General features: G+C 41.2%; 1 protein-coding gene across 5 annotated transcripts in view; it reads right to left on the minus strand.

The window, feature by feature from the left end:
- Lpin2 (lipin 2) overlaps positions 1 to 17,983 on the minus strand; it is a 65,887-nt gene that overhangs the window by 11,201 nt on the left and 36,703 nt on the right. For all 5 annotated transcript variants that reach the window (XM_028762191.1, XM_028762190.1, XM_028762189.1 and 2 more), the window contains exons 3-10: positions 16,298 to 16,393; positions 12,738 to 13,039; positions 9,586 to 9,693; positions 8,613 to 8,736; positions 7,413 to 7,752; positions 5,321 to 5,420; positions 1,560 to 1,747; positions 350 to 443 (exon numbers count right to left, since the gene is read on the minus strand). In XM_028762191.1, the coding sequence (XP_028618024.1) occupies positions 350 to 443; positions 1,560 to 1,747; positions 5,321 to 5,420; positions 7,413 to 7,752; positions 8,613 to 8,736; positions 9,586 to 9,693; positions 12,738 to 13,039; positions 16,298 to 16,393 (1,352 nt within the window). The remainder of the gene's footprint in view (positions 1 to 349; positions 444 to 1,559; positions 1,748 to 5,320; positions 5,421 to 7,412; positions 7,753 to 8,612; positions 8,737 to 9,585; positions 9,694 to 12,737; positions 13,040 to 16,297; positions 16,394 to 17,983) is intronic.

The following is a 17,983-nucleotide window of genomic DNA, read 5'->3' on the forward strand; positions in this document are numbered from 1 at the left end:
TGGTGTCAGAAGCAAAGCAGGGTTGGGAAGGAAGGTCAGAGGCAGAGGGAGAGTTGGAAGACACGAGGAAAGAGAAAAAATAACTTATCAAATTGTTTATTCTTTTCAATAACGAGATGAGCAACTAAATTTTGAAGACTTGCTTTAAACCAAATTTCTCTGAGTTGAAAAACCCATAGGGGGAAAAAATCCAGTGTCTCAAGGACTCAGGCAACAATAACCTGAAGCTCTAGCCTCACAAACCATTGTCTGTGCACTCATTTATGGGATCACAAAGTTTAAAGCAAAGAAAACTGTGTCAGTTAAATACTGCAGAGTACTTAGCAACGGTCAAAGCATCAGTATTTACCGGTTATATATTCGTATCACGAGGTTTGGGTTGTCAATAAGGCCAGGGTTTTCTGCAAACTCATGGTAAGTGATGATATGCTCCAAGAACTTCTCTGTAAAGCAAACATCGGTCAGATCAGTGTGGCGGGAGTGCAAGGGTCCCTTCACTAAAGGACTTGTGGGCCTAAAAAAGGTTTCTAAAAAAAAAAAGCTGTTTTCCATATTGGTCAAGACACTTCCATATTTTTAGGACTCAAACAAACTAAAGCCCAAACCAATGTAAAATATAATCCCCAACACGTGTGCTTTATAACGTTCTATGACGTGTGCTTTATACCGTTCTATGACATGCACCCCTGCTCCATTTTAAGGCAGGTCTAGGGCTGTGTTCACCCAGTCTCTTCACATTTTTAGATCTTCGAAAGGGGAAGAGACAGAGGATAGCACTAAAGTGATGGTGTTACTCATGGGAAAGAAATCTTGTTTCTTAGAAACAGCCATTACAGGCCAGTGGAAAACTGAGAAAAAAAATATTTTAAAATGAATATAAAGTTGCCAGAGGCAGGAAAACTGAGGGAACCAAATGTGTCCGGACTATGCAGGTCAACCTAAGCAATTTGGTTCAGGGTTATTTAAACTAAAATCAAGAGGGATCGGTGCAGCTAAGGCACACTGCTCAGTGGCTAAGCGCTCTCTATTCAATCCTTAACACAGGAGGTGGGGGACCAAGAGGTGTAAGAACGTGGGACAGAAATCTTTCAAGCAGGAGACAGAGGTAATCCTACTCTTTTGCTACTGTCTACTTGGTGGGCAGCCACTGCACCACAACTTCTGAGTCCTGGTGCCTGTCAGGAAGGCATCTGGGAAAGCCCCACAGATAGTTCAGCAATGTTTACACACAAGCAGGATCAATGCAGTCTGAGCCCACCTTACTGGTCTGCAGAGAGCACAGTCTTTGAGGTATCAAACTCTGAATTTGAAATCAGAATCTTCAAGGTCAAGGTCCTTACAAAACTTCCCCACACAAAGGCACTCTGAGGCTCTAAGGATGTGGCTTTATGGAAAAGTACCCCATACTCGGGCCAATCAAGAATTTAGACAGCATTCAATGTTTCAAAGTACATTTCTCATTAGATTTTTTTTCTCATGCCAGTAATTTATTAAATTAAATCTGTGCAGAAGGACAGATTTTAAATCAAGAGATGACCAGGCATGGCTGTCCAGCATACCTTTAGAAATCTCTCCATTCTCACTGAGGCCTCCACAGAGGGAGAGAGTTACATCAGGCAAGTCCATGGCAGAGTCTGAGAGGCATTCGGTGCCACTGTCTGCAGCTGCACTTCCCACAGACTGTGGGGACTGAGAACCAGAGAATGTGTCAGACTCAGGCCACTGCCTGGAACCTGGATCCGTGTCACTGTGGCAGAGGGAAGGAAGGAGAAAGAAGTGCTTATTCTGTCATGACTTCTTGTATTTTTGCCTTAGTGTATGGTCCACTAGGGTTTTAAATCAAACAGCTTATCCCCTAAGACAAATAGAAGGAAAATCTAATATAATTTCTGAGGCATATGAGGGCATGACGCATGCATGCGTGTAAGTGTGGCATACCACACATGGAGACGCAGAGCACAATGCCAGGCAGGTGTCTTCCTCCATCACTCTCAGGCTTGTCTGCCTTCAAACACATGTCCTCCTGAGCTGTAGACGTGACAAGTGGGCCAGGCTGGTCAACTAGAGAGCGCCTGGATCTTCCACCTGTCTCCATCACCCTATGCTGGAGTTCTAGGCATGTGAAGCAGCCACACCTTTCTTTGTGTGTGTGCTGGAGATCTGAACTCTGGGTCTTATGTTATCACAGGTAAGTGCTCTTATCCACCAAGCCATCTTCCCAGTGACCCCACTCTACAGATTTTTAAAGTAGTGTCTAAAAATCACATCATAAATGACATTAGTAAGAATCTGAATATGAAAAATTTAACTGTGAATGTAGAAAACACTTCACAATGGTGCTGGACTTTCAACTGGGGCCTTCCTGACTCTAATTATAGGAGAACAAGCTATAAGCACTAACTTAAGTTGTCATTATGAAATAACAGGACAGTTAGGAAAAATCTGACATTTGGAAGTACTTTTGATCCTGCATTCCAGGAAAAAAGGCATGGTAATATGCAGTCTGGAGAAAACTACTGGGTCCAAGGCTATAGTCTTAAGTCAAACTGCTCCCTCAACAACTTAATACCCTCTAAAACTAAACTAATTTAAAGGCAGAAATTACTCAAGAAAAAATACACAGAAGGCTTGGCCATCAGGAAAATGCAGAATGTCTTTGTAGCACTGAGGTCTGGACCTTACTACTATTACTTTTCTAGGTAAGGCACAGAAAGTCTGGTGGTAGAGGGTGAGTGCACTGGAAACCTTTTGTAATGGAACATAAAAGTGAAATAAGGAAATGGAACACCATATCTCTTACTCACAACCATTAACTATTTTAAACTTTGGTGAATATTTAGCCTAGTATTTGATATGTTCAGATTTTTCCTAGAAGCTGGGGGAAAATTTTTAATACTGGGAATTGAACAGGACCCTATGCAGGCATTTGGCCACTAAATCACATCCCTAACACAAGAAGGCAGGATTTTTAAAGTTTTATTAAAGCAAGAAAAAGCATGACACATCTGATGAGATCAATATAAACTTCTGAAAAACAAAACAAAACAAAAAATAAACCTAAAAGTGGAGTTGTAGGTGGCAGCAGTGCAGATACACAGACATGCTCAGACTCGGAAGGAGTTTTAGGTTTGGGGAAATTTTCTCTTAACTGTAATGCACAACTCCAAACAGACATGAAAGTGATGGAGAAATTGTCTCCTCATTAAAAAGGGTTAGAGAGCCATGCCCTGTGCGAGGGCAGAGAGGCGACACCCACCCTCGGATGAGAACAGAAGATGGCTGTGTACTCTTAGCTCCTGCACTGTCTTTCCTGGGCTCCTGAGATAGAAGGATGCCTGTGTGGGGGACCCCACCAACAGCAGTGCTGGAATGCTCTCCCCAAACTTTATCAGTTGCAGCAGCTGGACTCCTCAGACGGTAACAACATGTCAACACAGGGATGCCATCTGACTCAGCAAGCTGTCAAACCCTCAGGGATGATGGGATACGTGTAAGACAATTTAGTAACACAGAAGGTGACAAGCATGACAAAGAACAATTATGACATGTCTTAGTAGTCAGTCCTAAAGCTAAGTGTGGCTAGTGGACAGACAGTAGCCTTAACCAGTAAAATTATTACCAAGTACAGTGATATTTCACTGCATTAGTGACTATCCCCCATCCTCTTTTTTTTTTTTTTTTTGAGACCAGTTTTCTCTATTACATAGCTTTGTACGGCTATCCTGAAACTGGATTTGTAGACCAGGCTGGCCTCTAACTCAGAGCCATGGAGAGCTATCAGTTTTTGCTTCCCAAGCACTGAATTAAAGGTATGTGTCACCATGCATATCTGGCCTTGTTCCCTAATTCTTAGTGTGAAAGTAAAGTAAAAGGATCGGGAAATATGAGACAAAGTCATAAACGTCTCTCTCTCTCTCTCTCTCTCTCTCTCTCTCTCTCTCTCTCTCTCTCTTTCTCTCTCTCTCTTTCTCTCCTTCTTCCTTCCTTCCTTCCTTTTCTTCCTCCCTTATTTATTTATTTTTATTTAGTTTTTTTTTTTTTTGAGACAGGGTTTCTCTATGTAGCCTTGGCTGTCCTAGAGTTTGCTCTGTAGACCAGGCTGGCCTTGAACTCAGAGATTCACCTGCCTCTGCCTCCCAAGTGCCAGAATTAAAGGTGTGTGCCACTATTGCCAGGCTTGAGAAAGTCATAATTCTAAGAGATTACATTTGAATTTTTCCCACCCTTAACAAACTGGAGCAATTTCAATTCTTCCATCTTTAAAAACCCATTATTTCAAATGAAATATGTGACATTTTAAGATAAGTTAAGGTATAGAGTTAGGAAAGAACTTTAAGAACCTCCTAAAATACATGTTAAAATAGTTTTATAACCAGTGGATTAAGTAGTAAATCTTCGGGGGCTGGAGTAAGCTGATGGGCTGGAGAGATGGCTCAGTGGTTAAGAGCACTGACTGCTCTTCCAAAGGTCCTGAGTTCAATTCCCAGCAACCACATGGTGGCTCATAACCATCTGTAATGGGGTCTGATGCCCTCTTCTGGCGTGTCTGGAAACAGCTACAGTATACTCAAATAAATAAAATAAATCCTTAAAAAAACATTTTTTTAAAAAAGTAATAATTCCTCTTAGGTTAAAAGAGGTTACCTGGGAAGACAGTCAGTATACACTGAGGTCACACTGCTTAAAATCATAAGGGATGGGTACGACAATGGTGTTGTGACTTGGCAGGAACTGTGATCAACATGAGGACACAGGGTCCCCTGGAATGAGGCCTTATATGACTAAGTTCACAAGTAGCTTCACACTCTTCAAAGGAGTGAAGAAATTCTTTGTAAAATGCTTGCAAACTGAAATGTACTATTTTAAAATATGCAATTACATAAAACAAACGCCAAAAAACTTCCTCAAGCATATTCAGTTTGTTATTAACAACTGTAAAGAGCACACTAATCCAGGGCTCCAAGATGGCTCAGCAGGCAGAAGTGCTTCTGTGGGAGCCTGACGGCCTGAACTTGATCCCTGGAACCCACATGGTAGAAAGAAACAACTGCGTCTCCTGTCCTCTGTGTGGGGACAACACACACCCACACCCCCCCACACACACATGAGGTGGGGGATTAAATTCTAAAGTCAAATACTTTTATATGTTTTCATAAACAAGTAATACTTTCAAGTCACTATAGTTAAAACAACCAACACTATTCCTGAGCTTCCCCAAAGCAGAAGCCATAAGCAGATGTGGCTAACAGATAATCACCCTGTTCCTCCTGCTCAGAGTATCTCACACTGTTCCCCCCCTCAGCACACTAATGCATACTACCTTTTAGGGAAATAGAGAGCGGCCACCTCAGGCTCCAGAGCCTTTAAGTCATCAAGGTAAATGTCATCAGGTCCCTGGTGCTGGCTTCTTTTGTGAACACCTGTTAGTTAAAAAATAAAACAAAACCATACAGAGGTAAGAATTTATTCTCTACTTACAATTCTGTGGTAAAATAAAGTTTTCTAAGAATGATGGACCTCAGCCTTGTCCTGTTTTTTACCTTGTCCTGGCCTGTGCTCTGACTGTCTGTGTCTCTGTCCCTGTCCCTGTCTCTCTCTCTCTCTCTCTTTCTCTCTGTGTCTCTCTTTCTGTCTCTGTCTCTCTCTCTCTCTCTGTGTGTGTGTGTGACAGTACTGGAGCTATACAGAGAACAGACTTAGGTGGCATCTCCTGTGGTATTTAAGACTGACATGTCACAGTTTCTAGAACTTGCTTTCTGTTTCTAAGTCAAGAGATGGTGGAGACAGAGCTGTGTGCTGTACCACATAACGACTTTAGTGGAGACAGAGACAATGGTCGTCCCAAATACTATAATGCACCTGGAAATGTCTGCCACCTAGTGACAATTGGCTACTATAGCATCTTAGGGTGACACGTTCGATGGTGGAGGCGTAAACACACCTATGGCACCATTACTCCTATGTTAGTATGTACATGCAATTATTGTACAGGACATCTTGGTAATGATCTGTTTGCTGACATAATGGTATGCCATTCTATACTGGCAACAGCACCATTTCATGTTTCCTGTGTCTCCCGACTGCAACAAGAAGCCAGGTCAATTGATTTATACTGTATAAAAACACTACGATGTTCACATAATACTAAACTGCCCAAGGACATACTTCTCAGACAATATCCCTGCCATTAAGTGATGTACCACAGTATGTACAAAACTTTCATAATCAGGTTTAGGGGGAGGTGAAGAGAATAAAGCCAGAAATGGTAGGAGCCTTTCTGAGCTCTCATGTCTATAAATTCCTACACAATATCCTACATTAAAACCAAGCATCTACCAAATGAGAACTGGCTACACCCCTTAACAGTTCTCAGAACGGAACAAACACTAGATAAATTTTGGTGAGAGCCACCATCAACTATGTGTCAGATTTGGCCACAAGTACCCTGGATAGCCACACTCTTAGTTTGAATAACTTATTTCTGAATGATCTGAGCTTGAATCAGTTTGTGATATGGAATGTTTTATTTTTTTCTTCCAAGTGAAGCAGTTATTCATCTAAATATGGGTGGGTATCTATCTATCTATCTATCTATCTATCTATCTATCTATCATCTATCTATCATCTGTCTGTCAATCTATCTATCATCTATCTATTTATCTATCATCTATCTACCTACCTATATTTAGATGAATAACTACTTCACTTTTGAGATATATATCTCTATCTGTCTATCTATCTATCTATCTATCTGTCTGTCTGTCTGTCTATCTCCATCGACTCATCTCTCTAGCCTCTAGTAGACATTTGTTCTTAAACCGTATGAAACCTACAAAAGATTTAATTTTGCTTCAGTTAAGCAGATGTCTGAGACAACACTTTTTCTCTGTTCCATTTTTATTTCTATTTAAGCAGAAAGTCATTTAAGATTTCATTCACTAACATTCTTAGTTAATAATTCAAGACAGCATATGAATCTTGGTAGGACCTTAGTATAAAAGCACAGCACACATACTTAGTATGCTTGGGGAAGACACGTATGATTTCTTCATGTTGACGATGGTGCTGTCTCTGTGCTCATCAATGGGTTGGAACTCATTCATTTACTTCTTACTAAATACTTTTTAAAAGCTTCCTGAGTGTTGTCTTGGAAGACCAATAATACAAAAGCACAGAAGTTTAAAGTCTTGTTTTGGTGGAAATTTAGAGAACAAGATAAGCCACAATGGGTAAGTCATCACAATGAAGTTTGGGACAGGTTCTGACTGGACAGCACAAACACAAAGGGCTATCACATGGTACTTAAAACACTGAGACAACATATCATCTACACTGATAGGCTATCACATGGTACTTAAAATATTGAAACAACATGCCATCTGCACTAATGGTATGTGATGTCAAGCAATTACCTTTCTTCTTTGTTGGTGAGTCTACTTTAGCAGCTGGTTTGGGTTCTGAGGGAGGCTCTGCTGATGGGCTGGAAACAGGGTCTGCATCTAATAGAGATGAAATCTGAGGTGGTTCAAGAGGTGATTCTGGAAGTTCAGTAGAAGCTGCATCACTCAGCTGCTTACACAGGGCTCTAGGTTTGGGTTTCACTATAGTACAGGTAGTATCTTCAACAGTAGCATCCTTCTCAACTTCTCTTATGAGGCTGTCTTCACTGGGAATTACCCTGAAATGAGTGTTCTCTGATGGTGTAATTGTAGCAGTCCTTGGATGATAGTCATATCGTTCTCTTTTGGTGACCTGCAAAGGTGAATTGTTTAAAAACTAACTTCAAATGTGTTTGTTATGGTTAGTTTTATACATGGTAATATATTCGTTAGCTGTATTTTGTGTGAAACAGGACACAATTGGCAAAGTAACTGTATTTTGTTCAATGTCATTTTTATAAGAATTACATTCATAACTATTGTCCTCAAAGTCAAACACTGGAGAAAACTATATAGACAACTTTCAGAGTGTAAGACAGAAAATACTCATCTTGAGGGAAACAGCTTATAGTATACACAAAATCCTCATCATACTACATGATGCCAGTGCTCCTGACAGCAACTTAAAGCAGTCAATCAAAACCAAGGACATTTCTGTTTTAACAAAACTGAATTCAACCCAAGATCTACATGATTTCACAAAATCGATTTTTCAGTTGATTATTCTTTCAGTGTGAACAGCTGAAAGGTTTTATGAGCTTCCTCCTACCTGATGCTGGAGACAGAACCCAATGTCTTGAGCATGGACGGCAAATCTTTACCAACTGAGCTATGCCCCACCCTACCTTTAGTTATTAAGATTTCAGTGTGGAAACTCTAACTTCCTTTAGGTATCTTTAATTTTTTTCTATATTTATTTGTAATAAACATTATTTGTTAGGTAGAAACACAAAAGATACTGGATTCCTTCAGTTACAAGTAAATGTACTGTGAGAATGTTATGAAAATATTAATTTTTATTTACGTTTTTAAACACTTTTTCAACCACAAGAGGGCAATGCCATCATAATCCTCTGTAAGTTTGGTAAGAAACTGCTTCCTTCATTTAACGAAGGAAAATACTCTTTACTAATATTTAGTCAGACATCCTCATCTTCCCTGAGAGCCCCATACCTTGGTGGACTCTGGGAACCCGCCCCAGGTCCACTCCATGTGCGACTCAGATCTGAGGAGGCTCTCGGATGGCTTCACCTCCAGCTCCGAGTCACTCTTGGGGCACATGGTCTGTGGGTAAGTGCTGCAAACACAAGAACAAAGGGAAGCCAGGCTTCAGTTTAGGTGAACCCCACAGAGCAGAGAAAAGCACAAGTCAGTTTGAGTATGTCAGCTGTGATCATGCAAACTCCTCTGAGGAAAACATCAATTACACATTCCACTTGAGTTCTTTAATGAAATAAAAATGCCAGTTAGGATTATTAAGGGCTTCCTAGGCCCTCTGTAGACCCTTCATGGTATGTATTATTTGTTTGTTTCTCAGAGGAAACCAATGATACAGGCAATTTTATAAGACAAAAACCACACAGGAAGGTGAGCTTAACAATTAGTTAATGTGGGACTGGATAATGGAGGACCTGGGTTCCTAGCAACCTCATGGCTGCTCAGAGTTGTCTGCTGAGTCTATAATCAGCTGTAATTCTAACATCCTAGGGGATCCGACTTCCTCCTTCCATGGCTTCTGTGAGCACCACGCATGTACAGAGTACACAGTCTATATGCAGACAAACATCCTTACACATAAAATACATAAAATTTAAAAAATCATTTAAAATCTAAAGGTTTGATAACAAACTATAACAGTATGGCCACATGTTCTCTCACTGTGTTATTTGACACCAAAGACCTAGAATTTAGTGGTAGGTTGGGCAAATTCTAGGCCAGTATTCAGATTTACAACTGGTAAGCACCATAAGAATAAGATTAAATTTAGGAACAAACTGGTTGTTGAAAATCAGTTCATACTCATGTTAAATCTTACCTAACAGTTACTCTACTATTGCACAAACGGAAATAGCATCACCATCAAATAACACAAAAGCTACTGATAAACCTCCCTTCCCTTAAGAAAACAGATTTCAAGGATACTCACCTCTCTAATGGGGACCAGTCTCCGTCAGATAAGGGGTAGGTATCCCCAGAATGGAAGAGTGGAGGCTCCTTGCAGTCCTCTTCCTTTAAGGAAGCATTTGAAGATCCTCTACGGAAGAGGAAGGGCAGAGGAACACCAGTAAGGCAGGAAGGAGATGCGAGCTTTAAACCCTCTGCACTAGGCTGATTAAACAATAAGGTCGTCACAAGCTCAGCCCAGTGCTCCTCGGTGGTGTCATTCATTCAGTTCTTCCAAATTTAAGGCAGTAAAATTCCACTGGAAACAGCAGGTAGTCAAAGATCCAGAAGTTTAGTACAATAATTTATCCAAAGTAAAGAAGCTAGGGCCTCAGGTTTTATCTTTGGGGATTAATTTATCATGTGTCTTATCTACTTCTCAGTCATGAGGAGGTTTATATGGAAGCATGGGGTAATTGCTAAAACTTCTGAAAAGCACAAAGCACTCACTATACTGCAGGTTTAAGGGCTCTTCTAGAACACTGTACTCAATGGTGTACTGAGTGTAAATCTTACAGAACATCAGTGCTCCGATAGCGAACTGAATATAAATCAGAATCACACCACTTACTCTGTAGGGCTGAGAACAGAGAAAGAACTGCTGTTTCTTCTTCACTATTACTTCCCTTGTTGTAACATACTTTCTATTACTTCTTTAACCGCCTTCCCATATAGATATAAGTCACTTACGATATAGGAATGTAAGTATCTTTTAAGATCTTCCTGTTAACTTAAAAGTTTTTCCCTCAATGGAATCTCACATACACTCTCATTCAAGGGGAAAAAACTACACCTAAGCAGACACTGGGAACCTATCATTATCTAATAAAAAATAAATCAAACGTTAAACTTTCCCTAAAGAAAGGGAAAACTGAGGCTGGGGAGACAGCCCAGTACATGGGTTCAATTTCCACTGCTCATATGAAGGACAGCTTACAACCAAGTATAACTACAGTTTCAGGGAAATCTGATGTCTTCTTCTGACCTCCATAGGCACCAGGCATGCATGTGGTCCAGAGACATACACACAGGCAGAACACCCATATACATATATTAAAGAAGTAAAATTTAAAAAACAAAAGGGGAAAAACAATCAAGCCAAACATGGTGGCATATACCTAATCCCAGCACTGGGGAGGCAGAAGGCAGATCTCTGTGAATTCTAGGTCAGTACGGTCTTTCTAGTGAATTCCAGACCAGAAAGGGTTACACAGTGAGGCCTTGTCTCAAAATAAAATAAATCTGTGAACACAAATGCCTATAGATTGTACTTCAATTTAAAAAAAATTCAGCCTAAATTATAGGCGTTTAATGTAACTCCAAGCAAATCAAGGCTTCTCTGCTATGTGAGAAGGAGGGAGAACAAAGCAGGGACACTATAAAACTCAGTGCCTCTTTGAATACTTAGACTCACCACAGAAACAAACCCCAGAAGCCACTTACTGATGGGGTGCTGATGAATGCAGCTCTCTAGTCATAGCTGTTCTCAGGGACAAGACCCAGGCTCCCTGACCTCAGCTCCCACATTCACCTTCCAAAGGAAGACTGTTGTAGTGCACTAAACGTTCAGTTCTTTCTTTCTGACGGCCTGGTCCTGGTTCTTTAGTTTTGCTATTGTTGGTGGGGTACTGAAAGATTTCCAATAGTGGCATGGAAATGTGCTATTATTTGGGGCATGTGGTAGTTTGAATAAAAAGGGTCCCATAGGCCCATAGGGAGTGGCACTATTAGGAGGTGTAGCCTTGTTGGAGGAAGTGTGTCATAGGGGGTGGGGTTGGGGTTTCAGAAGCTCAAGCCACAGGCCCAGTGGGTAACTCTTCTTGCTGCCTACTGACCTGGATATAGAACTCTCAGTTACCTCTCCAGCACCATGTCTGGCTGCATGCCACCATGTTTCCCACGACAACCTAGGTTGTGTACTACCATTTGGGTATTAACCAGACCTAGGTCCTCTGCAAGAGCAGCCAGTGAGTGCTTTTAACCCCCGAGTCATCTCTCTGGTATTTTAATTGGTTATTTCTAACAGGTATTCTGAATTCTATCTCAGGTGAAATAACCTAATATATCCAGCAGTATGAAGTGACTATTACTCAAGACAGTGAGTGATATAAGAAGGGTAGAAACAAATTCTGTTTAAATGTTAAGAGTACTACCATATGTAAACTTCCAGGATTTATAATTCAGATCTCAAAATCCTAAGAAATGAGTTAAAAGTTTACTAAAAAAGAATTACTATTCAGAAAGAAATGAGTTAAAAGTTTACTAAAAAAGAATTACTATTCAGAAAATAGTATAATTATAAATACACTAATCATTTATTAATAATAGGTTTCTCATGATTTGACAATTAAAAAAACTTTTAATAACCAAAACACATCAAGGTGAAAGTTTATTCTGTATAGTTTCTATAGCAACTTTCTCTTCTTTGATTTTTCTGTGAAAGCACAAGGTTTCCAGACACAAGTGGACCATTCCTTCCAGCAACTCAGCTGAAACATTAAAACGGGTCAGCATCTCTCTCACGAGTCCTTCTCCAAGTCCATAAAGGACACTACAAGCAGGCCACCTATGGGCTGAAGCCTCTAAGAGTTGCCAGTTAGAGAGCCAACCACTGATAATACTTGCAGATGTCCTTCTAGTGTTTGGGTGAGTCAAACAGGTGGAAGAAAGTTCTATCTAAGTGAGAAAACCTGTACACTTCACCTTACACTGCTACGTTGAAAACGTGGACAGTGCTGGCTTGAAAAGAGGTACAGGTTTTGAGATTCCTATTAACTGGTATATAAACGGTGATCAAAAACCCCCAGTCAAAAAACCAAAAGTCTTCTTTAACTTAACAGGGTATTTTTCTCATAAATTCAAAACAAGAAGGAGAAAGAAGTAGGAAAAGAAGAAAGGAACAGGGAAGGGGAAGGAACTGGGAGAGGAAAGAGCTGAGGGTTGGACCGCTACCTGTTCATCTCAAGCCAATCCCAGCTGACAGGGAAACCACCAGACTGTTCCAGGGAACATTTATTAGCACAGCCAAAGGTCTAGCAGTGAGGGTAGTGGGATGCTGCTCCCACACGGTCCCACAGTAGAGCTGGGGCCCTCTGCTGGTGCACAGCGCACAGCACGCACCTGCAAAGGCCTTACCTTGCTGCCTGGGCTCTCTTCTCATCATCAGAGCTCACACCCACATCGCCTACATCCTCTGCAACAGGGGAAGCTGCCTGCTCCTCCTTCCTGTTGTCCTGTTTGCACTTCTTTCTCCTTCGTTTCTTCTTTTTCACAGAACTCTGAGTGAAAACTGCCTCAGATTCCAAGGTGTGAGAAACGTCTGAACTCTGAGCTGGCCTTTCATTTCCACTTGATTTCATCAAAGGGGTTTCAATATGTTTGAAGAACTGGTCTTCAGTCGGAATTGGTGAGGTGGCAAGATAAGCAGGTAATTTTTCCTTAAAGAACAAAAGAAAAGTTATTTATGACAAACTGGACATTCCTCGAGTATACAACTTTTTACAGGGTTATAAAGGTATAGTTCCTAAGGGCAGAATGTCACCTGCTAGACTCAAACAAGCTAGCTCATTTCAGTATGTGACTGAGCACAGTTGCAGGAACTACATTTCCAACTTAACGTACAACATGCAAAAGCTGCAATTAAAGCCAAAGCCAATTAGATTCTGTGCAAAGAGCTGTCCCAGTGGCAGCAACTGAGTATTTCAAGGACTGACACAATGTGATGAGGTAGAGGCCAAGACCAAGGCAGTATCTGACAAGGGAAGCAGGCAGGTTTACAGCCACGTGGCCAAATAAATGGAAGGCCAAGAAGGTGACTGTGACAGTGAATGAGGTCAGTAAATGTCACTCCAAATATCTTTTCGGGAATTCAAAAGAAAAGGCACCCAATATTTAGAACAATTAAGCTTTCAACTTAATACTTAATAAAGTAATCTAGTGAATTTCTTGGCAATCAATCTTTTATATATTCAAAAGAAAGGAGAGGCACATAAAATAGGCATGAATTAACTCCATAACTTAAAATGGTCAAAATTTTACACAATAGTTCAAAAAACATATGAGTTTTTGTAACTGGTACCCACTAAAATTCTGACCTTGGATTTGGTACACTCTGAAGCTGGATTGACTTACCAGGCTCACCACCAGTATACAAATGTCGTTATAGCCTGAACGTCCCCCAGGCATCCAGATGAGGCTAGAGGTTTCATTTAATGGGTTTTGTTATTTATCAAGGTGTCTTGCATTTCAAAGCTGTTACGGTTTTTGGAAGTGTCTTCTAGTTTTACCACAGAAGTGTCTGAGGTGAGGTAGAAAGTGCCCGGATGTCTATGCTAGTTGTTTTTTTGTCAGCTCAGCACACACCTGATGTATCTGGGAAGAGGTAATCTCAGCTGAGGAACTGTCTGTATCAGACTGCCCTTTGGGCAAGTCTGTGGGGCTTTTTCTTCATTAACGACTGATGTGGGAGGGCCCAGCCCACTGTGGGCGGGTGGTTGGCTGTATAGGAGAGCAAGCCATGAGGAACAAGCTAGTGAGCGGCGTGATTCTCCATGGCCTCTGCTTTAGTTTCTGCCTCCAGGTTTCTGCCCCAACTCCCCTTCATATAGTAAGCTGTAAGGTGAAATAAATTCATGGTGTTGATCACAGCATTGGAAACCTAGCTAAGACATCTACTAACCAGTAAGACAACAGTTAGCTAAGCCAGTAAAACCTCACCACGGACACTGTGCAGCTATGAAAGAGGTTGTTTCAGTATTGCTGACTGAAAAGGAATGTTGATGTGGACAGTCATGTGAGAAAAAGTCAGAGAAGCAAAGCACCTGATGGGATTTTGTTACCTTCTGATTCATTTTTTTTTAAATATTTATTTAATGTATATCTTCACACACACAGGAAGAAGGCATCAGATCCCATTACAGATGGTTGTGAGCCACCATGTGGTTGCTGGGAATTGAACTCAGAACCTCTGGAAGAGCAGTCAGTGCTCTTAGTCACTGAGCCATATCTCCAGCCCCTTCTGATTCATTTTAAAAGCAGGTCTTTAGTTTATTGTTTTATTCATAGTATATGTCATAGTATGGTAATTCTAATGTTTGTTTAATGAACTTGGCTATTTTTACTTTTACTGTATTGTGTTTTGTTTTGAAACGCTGCCTCACTATGTAGCTCTGGCTGTCCTAGAACTTACTATAGTGCAGTGAAATCCACTCAATTTAGTCAATTGTGGAACAGAAAAAAACCTGCCAAAGAAGGTTTTACATAGAAATGTTGGCAGTACCTGCAGCCAGGCAAGGACCCTCAGGAACCCAGATCTATTGGGTCATGTGATGATAACAAGCTAATATGTATTATGCTTCACTCTGCTCCTTGCCTCTGCTTCTGAGGAGGTGAAATGTTGTTTAGGTCAAGTAAACGCAGATGAGTAACACACCAACCAGCAAGAGCTCCATGAAAACAGCAGCCAGAGGAAACTCCTGTGTAAGCTGCAGGATACACAGAGCAGCACCTCATGCTCTTAAGCTAAACACCAACCAAAACAAAATAATGCTGTTTTGCTACTGGTTACTCTTGGTGTCACCAGGTTAATAGCTCACTTGCAAAGCCACCGTGTCCTAATAACTCGAAACTTCCCGTTTTTGTGGTAAGACTGAATCTCTTAAGGAAAAGAAATACTGATGCCCCATAACTTTAGAAAAGAGTCACAACGACTGTGGCAACAACAGTCTGCTCGGGCTGGAGAGGTGGCTCAGAGGTTAAGAGCACCAATTGCTCTTCCAGAGTTCAATTCCCCTTAACCACATGGTGGCTGTCAACCACCTATAATGGGATCTGATGCCCTCTTCTGGTGTGTCTGAAGACAGTGACAGTGTGCTTAAATAAATAAATAAATAAATAAATAAATAAATAAATAAATCTGAAGAAGAAGAGGAGGAGGAAGAGGAGGAGGGAAGAAGAACAGGAGGAGGAGTTTCTTTTTGTTCCAAGTGGGTTATGTATGCCTGGGAGTGCACAAGGATAGGGACTTTGTATAGATTTTTCCGTCTTGTAGAGAGGTCAAATGTATACTAATATATAAAAAGACATAGGCCAATCAATTTATATCTCTTGATATCACAGTTCAGTGGTTCTTAAAGTCATGGGTATAATGTTCCTAACCAAACAAACGAATCATTCTTGAAAGCTTTATTATGTGTGCTAGTGTGCACGTGTGTGCGTGCATGCATGTGTGTATGGGGGCGGTGTGCATGGCACAGCATCAGTCTGACATCAGAAAACAACTCTATGGAGTTCTCTCCTTTTGTCTCTATGTGGTTTGTCAGGCCTGTGTGGAATGTGCCATTAACACTGAGCTGTCTCTCTGGCCCCATAAACATGCTGAAGGTCACACACGTACACATGCACACTTAGTCTAAAGAGATATGCCCCAAGGCAAAGCTTATGGAACTTCAAGTCAAACCATAAGTATAATGGATATAAAGCAGGAAAGCCCTTTGATATTACAACAGGCAGCTTCCTGCATGTTCTCTGTACCCTGAAAGCTGGTGTGAGCTCTCTTCTGGGAAGTTGACTTCGACATAGAACGAAAACTTATTTAGCCAGTAATTATTTACACAATCATGGAAACAGTGGACCAGTTGTTCTGTGACATGCTATAGAAGCCTGACTCAACATGCAAAGGGGCTTTGAGAACTCACATATTCTTCTTCAGTTTCCTCTACAAAGAAGGCTTCTCCATTATCACCCAATTTCATGTGAAGATCCACGGCACTGCCGTTGATTTCTATGTCAATCTGAGGAGCAGACAAATGTGGTTAGCATCAAGAGTCTTTTCCTTCAGGCTTAGCTAAACCCAAATTCTGGGCTCTCCAGCCAAACTTGGCACTGGGTTTTTAGAGCTACAGCCCTGGAGAAATACTGTTACTAACCCCACAAACATCCCCGCCCCCCCCCACCAATAAACTTGAGGGACATAGGTAACTACTGGTTGAAAGAAAATGTTTTCACATTTATTTTCACTGCATTTAAAAAGTTCATTTCTTAATCTCTCAGTTTTATTTTCTTTTTGGAAGACAAGGACTGGCTATGTAGCCTACCCTGAGCTTGAACTCACAGTACTCTGCCTCAGTTTTCAAGTGTGGTGGTTACAGGTTGACCCACCATGCCCAGCTTAACCTGCAGAATATTGTGAAATGGGAGAAACATTTCGTACTTGCCAAGTTATAGCATAAACAGAGTTCACATTGCAGAACTCAGATACTCAACGATTTCAGTGACTCTAGTGCTGAGTTGTCAGCATATTCTCTGCAAGTATTTTTATTCCAGGTCACTATGCAACAGCAGACATGGTCAGGACCAGTGAGCAGTCACTGGGCTTCTGCAGCCTGTGCTGGTGACTGGCCACAGTTTTGTTACTCAGTTCAGCCACAGAGCGAAGTGTGGTGGTCATATGTGTACGTATGTATATGAATGTACATCATTGTGTATGCATGGGTGCACATGTATGTGTGTGCTTGGGGGTCAGAGATCAACCTCAGGTTCTAAGTCCTTAGGCACTATTCATCTTTTCTAAGACAAAGCCTCTCTCTGGAACTGGGGCTTGCCTGATCAGGGTAGACTGGTTGGGCAGAAAGCCTTAGTGATCTGCTTATGTCTCAGCAGAGCTATTACAACAGCACATGCTACCATGCCCAGCATTTACATGGGTTCGGAAAATGAGAGTTGGGTCCACATACTTGTAAGCAGGCACTTTACTGACTGAACTATCCTTCCAGATCTCATGTAGCATTTTGTAAAATTAAACAACTCAAGGAGGTAATTATTGACCAAGATACAAAAATACAGAAAAAAGGAAAGAACTGATAAGTGTTGTAAGGAAAATCCGGCTTTTCCAAGGTCATGTCCAGTAAGTCAGTGAACATTCTCATCAAGGACATTTTCCTTGTAACAGATGGAGACCACTACAGAAAACCACAACCAGCCCAAACACAGAGCTATGGAGCCCAGTCCCAGTGGATGCACAAAACTCCTGCACAGTGCTGGACAACTGCTGAAGAGGGGGCAGGAATACTGTAAGAGGCAGATGGCTGGAGTTTGCTGTTGGACTGTGTTTCTTAGGAATGTCAGAGAAACATGTGAGCTGTAAAGACAACAACAAAGCACGCTAATGGATAAGGCTTCAGCTCTGTAAAGACAACTACAGGAGACTATGAAACGCTGAGTGTGAGCGTGTCCTCTGTAGGGAAAGCATGCCTGCTAGTTACCATGATCTGCCATGAAAGTATCCATACGAGTGACATTATACAGACCAAGTGGTTTGTACTCATGTGTTTCAGAACACACACACACACACACACACACACACACACACACACACACACACA

This window comes from Grammomys surdaster, unplaced genomic scaffold, assembly GCF_004785775.1.
Source record: "Grammomys surdaster isolate TR1022 unplaced genomic scaffold, NIH_TR_1.0 132, whole genome shotgun sequence".
Taxonomy (NCBI): domain Eukaryota; kingdom Metazoa; phylum Chordata; class Mammalia; order Rodentia; family Muridae; genus Grammomys; species Grammomys surdaster.